Here is a 12,703-nt window from a genome sequence, read left to right as displayed (position 1 = left end):
ACCTCAAACCCTCGGGATCCACCTTTTGCCATAACAAAAGGGCACTGGAATCCAATCAGGGTTGAGGTCGTTGTGGGCGGGTCCGGGAAGAGCAACAGCCAATGACAGTACAGAAGCTAAGCTGAGCGTGCGAAAGCCAGTCCGAGCGAGGCAGTTCCTCAGGCTCAGCCGGTCCGGGAAAATGGGGTCAAGAAATCCAGTGTGGAAAATTGTGGAAAATTCTGACAGCTGTCAGGAAGGAGGTTGGTAAAACCTGGAGGTTGGTGAAACCTAACACTGGGCGAGAGAGAAATCATTCAAATTCAAGAAAAAGACGTGTGTGGACATAACAGAGAAAGTACCCTGGTTCTTCAGTTCTAAAAGCAGACTTTTCCATATTTTTAATTTCCCAAATCGGAAATCTCTTAAGTGTACGTCTAACGGACTGTTCCTCTCCTCATCTTCCCCAAACTATCTTAAAATCCATAATGCGCCGGACCATTTAATAATATTTTAGAATTGAGAAAATACCTTAATACTACTTTAGTGTATAGCACTTTTGTTCACTTTATCCCATTTGATCCTCACAGCAACCCACAGAAAGAAGCTTAAGAGTAAATAAATTTCCTGCGCAAGGTCATAGACGTAGTGTGAAATGCTGTGTGCCAGGCTTTGGGATGTAATGTAATTAGGCTGGGTACCATTCACAGGTACCTAGCACTTGACACAAAGCAGCATGCTGGCTTTGAATATTTGTTATTGTTTCGGCTTTGGCACATCCTCCTGAGTTGTAGAAATGAGTCATATGTCCACCTGTCTCTTGACTTTCTACTTCTAGCACAGTTTGCCAACATAGAGCCTTACTTTTTTTAAGGGATAGATAAGAATTTTTTCCGTTCAGTGTTTGAGATCTATACATTTGACTAGAACTAAGATACACAGTATGAGGAAAATTTACTAGAATGCAATGCAGGAGCTAAATACATGAGAAATAAGAAAGATTGAACGTAAATCTAACAGGAGTGTCAAAAAGAGAGACTAGAGAGAATGGGTGTGGTCAGTATTTAAAGAGTAATAACTAAGAATTTTTCAGGGTTGTGGAATATTTGAATTAGATTCAAGAAGCACTTATTCTTGAGCAGGATTAAAATAAGGAATTCTATACCTGGACACATCGTGGTGAAACTGCAGAACACCAAAGACTAAGAGAACTATTAAATGCAGATTTTTTTTTCTATAAGAACAGGTTTTGGGGGGGTTGTTTTTTCCTGTTAGTTTTAAATAGGGTAAAATATACATAAAAGACTTACCATTTAAATAACCATTTTAAAGTGTGCAGTTCAGTAGTGCTAGGTATATTCTCATTGTTGTGCAGCCAATCCCCAGAGCTCTTTTCATCTTGCAGAACTGAAATTTTATACCCATTAAACAACTCCCCGTTCACCTCTACTGCCAGTCCCTGGCAACCACAACTCTTTCTGCTCTATCAATTTGACTATCTGAGGCACCTCATGTAAGTGGAATCATACAGTATTTGTCTTTTGTGACTAACTTAGCATAACATCCTCAAGGTTCATCCGTGTTGTAGCATGTGTTAGAATTTCTTCTTATTTAAGGCTGAATATTATTCCATTGTAAGTATATACCACATTTGGTTTATCTATTCATCCTTCAGTGGACACTTGAGTTGCGTTTAGCTATTATGAATGCAGCTATGAACGTGGTATGTGCAAATATCTCTGTGAGACTGCTTTCAGTTCTTTGGGGTATATATCCAGAATTGGAATTGCTAGATCATATGGTAATTCTGTTTTAAAAGCAACTTTTAAAAATGCGATATTAACACAAGAATAGACAAAAAGAAAGTTAGAAAAGCAAGTTCCTGTACCTGGAAGTTGGTATAAAATAAAGATGTCTGGTAAGGAAGAAATGTTGGTAAGGTTGTGGGAAAAACTATTACTCATTATTCTTGGTAGTAAAATTGGCACAGTAACTTTGTTAATTGGCTATATAAAAGACAAATTATGGTGGTTTTAGTGAAATTGGCTATTCGTATAAAAATATGAAATTAGATCCTGATCTCACACCAAAAATAAAATTAAATTCCAAATGAAGTAAATGTGAAATGTGAAAATACTCTAAACTTTTAGGAAAACACAGATGTCTTTATGATACCACCGTAGAGAAGGATTTGTTAAACCAGACAAAACAGTGTCATTCATTAGGAAAAGATTTTAAATTTTGATTGTTTTATACACAGATGAGAAGACATTTTATGTCAAGTTAAAAGCAAGCCACAGACTGAAATAATATAGTAAAGCTCTGAAAATGTAAAGAATTCTGACAAAGATAAAAAAAATATTCAAATAACATAAACAGGAAACTCACAAAAGAGGAAAACTGAGTGGTCAGAAAGATTTTCTTTTAATGTTTACCTTCACTAGTAATCAGGGGGATTGATATTAAAACAAGATAAAGGGGTCAGTTCATTAAGAAGATGCAAAATTGTAACAGTGCTACAAAGTGGCACTGAAGCAAAAACTGATAGAACTGAAATAAGAAACTAGGCTACAACAATAGTCGGAAAGTTCATCACTCCCCTCTCTGTAATTTGTAAAACAAGTATACAGAAAATCTGTAAGGATAAAGAACCCAGGACCCAAGCTTGCCTTCACATTCGAATCACCTAAGAATCTCCTAATAACTCCAAAGAACAGACTACATCCTGGATTTATTAAATTATGGTCTCTAGGGTGGGATACTGACATGAATATTTTTAGAATTTACAAAGGTGATTTCAACAGAGTGCAGGCAAATTTGGAAATTGTTGATATAAAAGACCAGAATAAAAACTTCTATCAACATATTTGACCCATTTGACATTTATAGAACATTCCACCCAATAACTAGAGAACTTGTCTTCTTTTCAAATGCACATGGAATAGTCACCAAAATGGACCATATTCTATCATAAAACAACCTCAACAAATTTTAAATGATTGTAGTCATAACAAAATATTTTCTCTGCCCACAAAGGAATTAAACTAGAAAGCAGTAACAAAAAGATATTTGTAGAAAACCAAGTAGTTGGAAATTAAACTACTTGCTTCTAAAGACACTATGGGTCACAAGAGAAGTCACAAGAGAAATTAGAAAATATTTTCAATAAATGTAAACATGTCAAAATTTGTGGGATGCAATGAAGCAGTGCTTAGAGAAATTTCTTTACCATTAAATGCTTATATGAGAAAACCACCTATGAAATAGTCCTGCAAAGAAAGTTTTTTTTTTTAATGCAGCCTGACCTAATCAAGTCCATAAACTAGAAATTTAACAGGAAATACAGAGGACAGAGAAATATGTTAAGTCTACCATCTGGATAAGCTTAGCGAAACCTGACAATGGAACAAAACAACAGGACAAGAACAAATAACAAGAAACAAAGCCCTTTAACAAATAAATCACACTGGAAGAAAAAAGAATGGAAAGAAGACTTGTAGATAAAAAGACACTTAAAATACATTTTAAAAAACAGACCCAAAAAACCTATGGTTTATTTTGAATGCACCCTTGGATGATAAAACTATTTTTAAAATGCAAGAAAATGATTACTATAAGTAGGATATGGTAATTCTAGAGCATTCAACTTTTTAAAATTTCAGAATCAAACATATATCTTGCTAGAGAATTTAAACTTGAAGTCTTTAGACAAGCTATCTGAAGAAGATAACACACAAAAAGGTAACCATAATATTAGAAGAAGCATATCATTCACAAAATGTTGCAAATTGGATAAAACATTGTTGCTGATAGTTGTCCTTCAATGAATAGAAAAAAATTCTTGAAATGGCAAAAAGGTGAGAAGAAAGAACAGTATACCCAAGTGATTATAAAAAGGGAGTAGAAACCTTGGCAAACTAGTCATGAAGTGAACATTCATTAAATTATTTACTTACATGGTGTTTCATATTTGCGTTACATTTTTCAATAAAAAATCGTTTAAAAATAGCCACAAAATTCCCTTCTGAATAAGAAAAACATTCAAGTACAAATAGGAACCACTGAAATTGTATAGAAATATTTGATTATAAGATGGATATTCATGTGATCTGGAAGGTGCATATATTATAAACCATCTAAATAAAAGCACAAATTAAAATATTCTTCATAGAGAATGGGGAACTCCAAATGGAAAACTATTGTTACAAGACAAAATATTATGTGAGGAAGAAATAATAAATAAATAAATAGAGAACCTCCAAGGTTGTTTTGATGTTCTAGTCTGATATACTCTCATCAAGCACATAAAAACTTTTAACTTGTTTGCAGTAATTAGAGGGATCTAAACATACTGTGGATATTTTAAAGTGAAATATGCTAAATGGAGGCATTTTGATAACTTTCAAGTGTAACCAGGTGTGTTCTCTCCTACTTTACACTCATTAATTTGCAAAATGTGTTTCATCTCATTCCTAAAAAAGAACTCACATTTTCCTTTTTACTTATTTTTTTCCCTTGAAAGGTTATTGAATTCATTGGAGAATGAATGTTGTCCTGAATTTGGTGAGTAAAGAATATTTTCTGCTTGTGGAAACTTGATTTCAAGACTAGACTTAATAGTATGCTCTACTGCTATTTGGAAATTAAGTTGTTTTTGTATACTTTTCTGAAGATTATAATTTCCTGATAATAACCAATAGTTGGCTAATTTGAACAGAATCATTTTCATTCATCTGTTCAATAGAGAAAATGTAAGAAATTACCAGTGTATTTTTAGTGCTTCTCAGATGAAAATTCAGAAGGATTTCAGGGTCTCCATGGAATCAAGCTTTGAACTTCTTGACAAAAATGAAAATAGTAAGGAATGATTCTGTGCAGTCTTGATGCTTATTTTTCTCTAGACAAAGTATTGTCTAATCAGTGTTTCCCAAGTATTGACGCTTATAGCTCTGGTTGAACATGATGAATAGTTACATATTTTATCATAATAGAAAAATATGAATAATACAACTAACCCTCAGTTTGCAGATGTTGTTGCTTAGAACAAAGCTAAGTTCAAAAGTGATGTTAATTAAATGGTTAATTTAATATGGCAAAAATTGCAATGTTGGTATGCAAATGTCTGGTTTGGAAAACCCTGGTCTGTCAACAGTGCAGTAAACATTGGTTTGAAGAAGAGGAAACCTGGGTTCCAGTTCTGACTCACCCTATATGTGTTCATTCAATTCTTCATATATTTCCTAGTTTAAAAGTTACTTTAGTGTTCCTTAGAGCTAGATGCTGTAGCATATTCAGATATTTGAAATTGACTGTAAGGTTATGGGGGATGAATCACTTTACCATAGACCCCTGTTTCCTCAAATGAGGGATTGGGATAAAGTTAATTCTGCCTCTCTAATATTGTATAAAATAACTGAGGAATTTATCAAGTAACACTACCAGTGAGTTATAGCAGTTGGTTCCCCATATTTAAGAGTCAACCTTTGATGCTTTGGTTGTGTCTGACAGTCCAGCCCTTAGCACCGTACCTGCCATAACATCTGAGAGCTTTCCTGAGTTAGTTATCTTTGAGCCACTCCATTTTAGCTTTTGTGATTTGGGGTTTCTGTGATTCTCTACACATGAATCTACCACTATCAATCATTTCAGCTGAGTACCTGTTCCACTAAATTTTTATAAAATAATCTGCTTTAAAATCAAGACTAATCATTGGGCTCTTGGAGCATAAAGGGGATTCTGTTTTAATAAGACAAAGTGATTCTTTGAAGGGCCTAGGAGTCAGGGTTGCAAGAAATAAGATTTCATAAAAAGAATGCACATGAGTTGCTAGCAAGTCTCTAAAATGTTGGGCTGCGGATGGATTTTCTTACTTTTGATGCACAAACGTAATCCTCATAGTTTTCTGTTTCCCTGGTAACTGTTTACACTAAATAATCAATTTGGGAGAGTTCCTCTGTCAGGCTGTGTCAGGATTTGGGATTTTACACAGCGCGCAAGCTTACAAGTTAGCCTACTATGAGTTCGTGAATGCTGGGAGAAGACGTGACATGCCTGCGTCAGAGTCCAAGGACTCTGTTACTCACAGCGGCGTGAACTTCATGCTGGTTTGCTTCTGTTTCCCATTTCTCCCAAGCCCCCCATAGATGCCTGCACACGCAGAGGGTTATTGTACAGGGAGGAACGCTGAGCTCAGGGAAGCTATTGCTTTTACGGCAAGTGGAAGCAAACTTGCTCTTCAACCAGGGGAAGGCATTACTTCATCCCTTAGAGTTGCTCTCTGCAAACACACCCTCAGAAACGGCCTGAATAAAGGTCAGGCAGGTCCTTGTGCTCTTGGCAAACCAGCAAGAACATGCAGTGACACTCAGGGCCCATGGCAGACTGCCCCTCCCCCAAACCTCTAACCTCTTTAGTTTGTGACAAATTCCTATTTTCCTTCCTCCTTCCTTATACAATTATCTCGAGGGAAATAGGAAAAAATGTCTCATAAAGTGTTGGTGGGATGCCTATCAGTCAAAAAGGAAGAAAACTACACTAGCTGGCTTTGAAGAAACATTAGTATTGATAGAAGTCAATGGCATAATCATAGTAAATACATTTTTAGATAAATCAAGTCATATTTTGTAACATTCCCCCTACCCTTTCTTTTTCGCTATTCCAGCAGACTTTGCAACAATCAGAAGGAAGGACAAGGCTGTCTGTAGTTTGTTTGAAAACAAACGGTTAAAATTAATAATTGGCAGGATAATTACTAACACCCATCACAGCAAAAGCAGATCAAGCCTTCCCCAACTTGAAGCAGAGATCCAGCCAGGCTCCCTTTCTTTTTCTTTGCTAATGAGGGCAGAAAACGAGAGAACACCTTGCTGCTAAGGAATAGGGGCTTTGCCCATCCTGCTCAGATATGGCCTCTGTGTCTTGTCTAAACGCTGATGACAACTGATTTAAACAGTTCAAGTCCCCTTAAAGCTGTAGAAGAAATAACTCCTCAAGTTATGGAAAGAGCCCAGGACTCCTTGCTACTCATCCTTGAGGGTAGAATTGTGAGTTCTGGAGTTTGAAGGAGGTTTCCTTTATGTACAGCATGAAGCAAGTTATAAGTAAATAGGATGTAATTTTCATTTGGGGAGAAAATTGATATGCCCTTCAGAGGCATCCTGGAGTCCATCCTTCTCACAGAAGTTTCTTCAGAGGTGATCTCTATAGATCTTTATGTTTCAGGGCATTAATTTCACTTAGAGCATTGTTTCTCCCACTTAAAAAGTTTTATGTCAAAATACGTTTTAGTATATTTTCTAACAAGCATCATTGGCCACAACCCAACTCAGCATTTTAACATTTTCTGGTATGTACCTCTGTGGTTTAGTTTTGGATTTGATGTCAAAGGTGTATAGTCTACTCTTAATATCACCTCAGAAAAGTATCATCAGCTTAAAAAAGCCACTGGTTTTGCCATTCTGCAAGTGACCACCTGCAGACATGGGAATTTAGAGTGCTTGGTGGTCTGTGAGTACTGAGAGTATCGGAATAGAAACCCTCCTATACCCGATTCCTTAAATCCCTTGAAGAAGAACCAGCTGATCTTCATGAATGCAGCCCAATTGCCAGTACAGTGTCTGCATGTGTGTCTGGAAATACTGGTTGAATGAGTGAATGAATGAATTTTCTGCTTTGGGTCCTTCCTTTTCCTGTCTCATGAAAATCAGACAATCTGTGCTGCATTAGAGGATGACATAGTATTTCCACAGTGTCTTTTCACTTCAGAGCTCACATGACTTTCTATCAAATTATCTCACTGCCCCTTAACACATCCCAGTGAGAGGGCAGCAAAGCCAAAGAAGTCATTTTCCTTATGGTCCAAGTGGTGGTTCTTCACACTTACAGAACATTAGGCACACATGAACCATCACCTAGAGTGACAACTGATGTCACCTCATCATAACTTATGTCTCTGGCAGCTGTCGGGAGATACTCAGAATACACTAAAAGACACCATGAACAACATTTAGGGGCCAGAGAGAGGGAACTGCTAGTGACTTGATGGCGTATGTTCTCTTTGAGATGGTACGCTAGTGACCTCTAGTGGCAAAATTGATTCAAGATCAGTTTCTATTGATAATTCACCACAAAAGATCTTTCTTATATCAATCCTGTGTTTTCCATTCATGTAGTAACCTTTTCTACTTGTAGAATGACCTTAGTTATGCACAATGACTTATTTGTAGCTGTTCATATCCAAACATTTTTCTCATTTCATAGAATCAACTTTTGAGCTGAAAGAGCTCTCGAAAGGATTTGTTGGTTTTATTTCATTATGTGTGGAAAATGAGACCCAGAGAAACAAAACGACTTGCCTGAAGTCTCACCTCAGGGGTGGAACTAAAAGTCTAATAAGTCTAAGGCTCTTTTCAAACTTCAGATGACTGCAGCCCAGCTGACATCTGACTGCAGCGGCATCAGGGATCCCCAAGGGAAAACTGCCCAGCTAACCCCCCTGAATCACTGAGCCGCAGAACAGTGAGCAAACAAAACGGTTGTTGCCGTTTGGGGGTATGTTATACAGCAAGAATAATCAAAACAAAGAATTTATTTAGGAAATTTCTCTGATTCTATACAAAATAATGAAAAATACAAAATAATATACACCTCTCAGGTACTAGTTAATCTTCTATTAATAGTCAGAAACATCAGCTATAATAAATCAAAGAGCTCTCGGTCCAAGTGAATACATATTCTAACTGATAGAAATATAAGTTCTCCTTCTTCCACTAAACTACCCATTTTAAAGATATTTACATTTTGAAACTATGGACCCAGTAGAGGATATATGTGTTCTGCACCCTATAAAAATCAATGAGTCAGTCTCAGTCAAAAGGTATCATTGGAACTCCTAACGTGTTGCTCACTTAAGAGAATACAGACATCTCTCAAAGAATTTATAATCTAGTTGGTAAGACATATCGAACCCACATTAGCTAGAACAACTGTAAAGCAGGGTGGTGCTAAGTATGACAGAACTTTGGAGAGAAGAGAGAGAGTGGGACTGGATTAGGAACACATCTGGGGGTAGGGACATGATGGAGAGACCTTCTGACTAGTAGACTTGATATTCTCCCAACTGCAATTATTACAAGAGTTGGCAGTGCTTCTCCCTTCATTTCTTTCTGTATCTCCAATACCTGGCCCATAACAGGGATGCAATATAAACATAGTGAATGAATGGCTGAATGATATGTGTTTGGAGGTAGTAGGAAGTAAGTTGGAAAAAATTAATAAATGAAAGAGTGAATGAATGAATCCGCTGAGGAAGACATGGAAAGCCAGGCAGGAATTTGATCCAGTGGATTCCTAAGGTGGTGAGAGACATGTTTTCTAGAAAGATATATGGAGAACTAAGTATCCAGAGTGAATCGGTAGGAAGACACTACAGGAGGAGGCGTATATAATAACAACAGTAATAGCTAACATTTACTGAGTTCCAACTATCTGTAAGGTGCTGTACTGAGCACTGAACATAAAATAATTCATTCAGTCCTTACCATAATCCTATAAGGTAGTTACTGTGATTATCTTTACTTTGCACATGAGAAAACTGATATTCCTAGAGGCTAGGTTATACGATTCTATGACTGTTATAAAATTCAGTCATGAGTGGTAGAGGCAGTGGAAAAGGAGACGAAGGGATATTACCGTAAACATTTTTTAAAAAGTAGAAGCAGGATGTGTTAACAGATTAATCAACCATGGAAGATAAAAGTGAAGGAAGGGTCCAAGATGACCATGATTTTTAGTCTCGAGTTCTAGGAAAATGATAGTACCATGTTGCAACTCTGCCACCTGGGTGGGTTACCCTATCAGACACCAGCCCTTTTTCACCCAAGGTTCTGAGAGAGAACTAAGCCCACCTAAGGTATTCATTGCACGAAATAAAATCAATTCTCCCCTTGCATCTAGAAAGGTACTTCTTATGTGTCATCCCTGAGAGAATTGAGAAAGTAGTCACTCAGATCCTTTTCCATGTTCCAAGGTTCTTTTGAGGAAGCCTGGTTGAGAAAGGCTATCATTGTTTAGCAGAAGACTTACTTTTGAAAACTGTATTATTTAGCCTGTTCACCCTTGTCCTTCCCTCAGAAAACAACCTCAAACTGTATAACTTTGACTAAGAAAGTCCTGGTTCCAAAGTTCTAACTTAGAGCAAATTCCTAGCTCTGAGCTGCAGCCTATTTGATGGCCAAATCCACTGAATTTAATTCTTCTTGAACTCAATAGCTTGAACTGTTAGTTGTTTTGTTTGTTTTGCTTTGGTTTTTCTGTATGTTTTCCTTACAAAGAATTTTCTTGGAAAGATTTTCCCCTTCCACAGTAACTTTGCCTTCTTAAAATGGTGATTCCAGGACCTAGACTTTGTAGGTTGGTGACACTATACCACTGTGTAGAGAGCCCAGAATCTCCCAGACTCTATAGGTCTTTCCTGAAGCACTGAGTGCTTCTCTCACCACTTGGGTTTGATGTGGTTTCCCTGCCTTGTAATCCACTGAGGTTGGGAAGGGCTTACCTCATGGTGACATTTCACTGGAAGAGTCCTATGTGTTGACCAGAACATCTGTAAACCCCTTTAGGTCAGTCACCAAGCTGATGGAAAAAGGTTTCTAAAGCCTCCTAACCATAAGTCGTTCACCTTTTATATCTTTAAATACATAAAGCTTATGGAATTTTCGGGAAGGGATTATTAGGACTGAGGTGGTGACAGAAAAAGAAAATGAACTGCTGTTTCAGGTGGAACAATAAAGAACTGTGGTGGATTTTAGCTAACTACAACCCAAAGTTCATATTTTGAGCTTAGTTTTTGCATATTAGCAGTGACAATTTTACAAACTTCAAAAATCATTTGTTTAGTCAAGGGTATTAGTTGTAGAGAATTTTCCCTTGTACATCACAAGTATTTTTACTATATTTATAATATATGTAACATTTATTCCCCACTTACCAGGTGCCCCACAGTTTTACAAGAACTATTTTATTTAATTCTTACAAAATGTTTAGAAGGTAGGTACTTGGTATCCCCATGCTATGGAAGAGGAAACTAAAGCTTAGAGAGGTTAAATAACTTGCCCAGTGTTACCACAGTTTGCTGAGCCAGGACTTGATTTCAGGGCCTTCAACTACAGAGCTTGGAAACTTAATTATTACGCACTGTTGCCTAAGGAAAAGGCATCCTCCATAAATGAATAATAAGGGAAATAACTAGCCTGTGAAGCAATATTTATTTGTGAATGGTTAATAGACTTAGCAGCAATAATTGTAATGTACAAATTATATGTGCTTAAACCTAAATTTATCTGAGCTAAAGACTTCTTCTCCATGTACTAAAATTATAAAACTAAAACTTTTCCCCAAAATCATTCAATTCAGACTAGTGAAGTATTGTTTCATCTCCTGGACCAGAGGAGCAAAAAGTGCAAAGGTCAGGCCATGAGATTAGGAAGAAGGAAATAGGAAGAGGACCTTGGACAGCATAGATGTGAGGACAGCATAGATGGGAAGGAGGGAAGGTAGAAAAGAGGGAGGTAGAACGAGGCAGGGAAGGGAGAAACAAGACCAGAGACGTCAGTTGAGAGGGAGAAAAGTCAAGGTAAATACAAAGAACAGAGTGGATTTTAAAATTTGTGGAGGGAATAAGGAAGATGTGAGAAAAAAGAGAAGGCATGAGGTACAACAAATTAAAGATGCTACAGTGGATCAACCTCTATTAGAATGTTGAAAATGAGACCGAATATGATGGTGTTTTCCTTAAAACAAACGTAGGAGGAAGAGTTACAATAAGTAGTCTAGTGAAATGACAGAGACAGTTCTGCTCTGTATCTTGACCCTTTTGTCAACATGGCCCATCTGGTATGTGGAAGTTGAGATCATAACCCTAACATGAATCCTGAATTTGAGGTCCATGTGGAAATAGCACTGTTTGGCTTATAAACATCCCATCTTCTGAGAGGAATTAAGGTTAACAACTTTGGGGAGCCCAGACACATGGTAATAGGAACACGTGCTGTCTACACCCACCATCCACGTGGTGGCCATTCATTGCAGGGGAAGCACCGCTTGAGGCTCAAACCAGACACACTGAAGTGACAGCCTGAACTGAGAACCTGGTACATAGTAGTCTCTCATTAAATATTTGTTGAGTGGATGAATGGACAAAAGAATGTGCAACTTTTCCTTGTTGGTCATTCTTTCCTATCTCTCTTTTGGAGACTAATTTATAAGAGAAGAAGAAATCAAGTGAGTGTAAGTGAGAATTTTAATAACTCAAGGCAGTAGGAAGAGAATCCATATATGCTTGATTAAAATACTACATATAAAAGATTTCAAGAGAGTAGGTAGCTCTTCCTCTTCTCCTTCTTTAAGGGCACGCTGAGGATTTTTTAACCCACTCAATAAATTAGGAAACCATGAGTCTATTCTGATTTACATACATACATACATAATAGTCTGATGTGAAATGGAATATTTACACAGTTTCAAAATATCTCCCACCCCCCAAATACTTGCTTATTATTAAAAGAAAAAGGAGTAAGTTACCACCATAACCAAGGGGGCAAAGTGAACCTCACTAGTAAAGGGATAAATAGAAATTATGTACCACCTGATAGGGTGCAATGAGAAAAACACAGCATCACTTCTGATATTCTTGCCAAGTGTATCAATATTGAGGACCCTTTTATAA

General features: G+C 37.0%; 1 protein-coding gene across 1 annotated transcript in view; it reads left to right on the top strand.

Annotated features, from left to right (window-relative positions):
• The first annotated feature begins 20 nt into the window (after positions 1 to 20).
• Positions 21 to 12,703, top strand: part of MAML3 (mastermind like transcriptional coactivator 3) — a 622,841-nt gene continuing 610,158 nt past the window's right edge. Inside the window, exons 1-2 of the mRNA XM_049708996.1 lie at positions 21 to 242; positions 4,502 to 4,542. Of these exons, the coding sequence (XP_049564953.1) occupies positions 4,522 to 4,542 (21 nt within the window). The 5' untranslated portion in view covers positions 21 to 242; positions 4,502 to 4,521. The remainder of the gene's footprint in view (positions 243 to 4,501; positions 4,543 to 12,703) is intronic.

This window comes from Orcinus orca, chromosome 4, assembly GCF_937001465.1.
Source record: "Orcinus orca chromosome 4, mOrcOrc1.1, whole genome shotgun sequence".
NCBI classification, from domain to species: domain Eukaryota; kingdom Metazoa; phylum Chordata; class Mammalia; order Artiodactyla; family Delphinidae; genus Orcinus; species Orcinus orca.
This window is presented reverse-complemented; position numbering and strand designations above follow the sequence as displayed.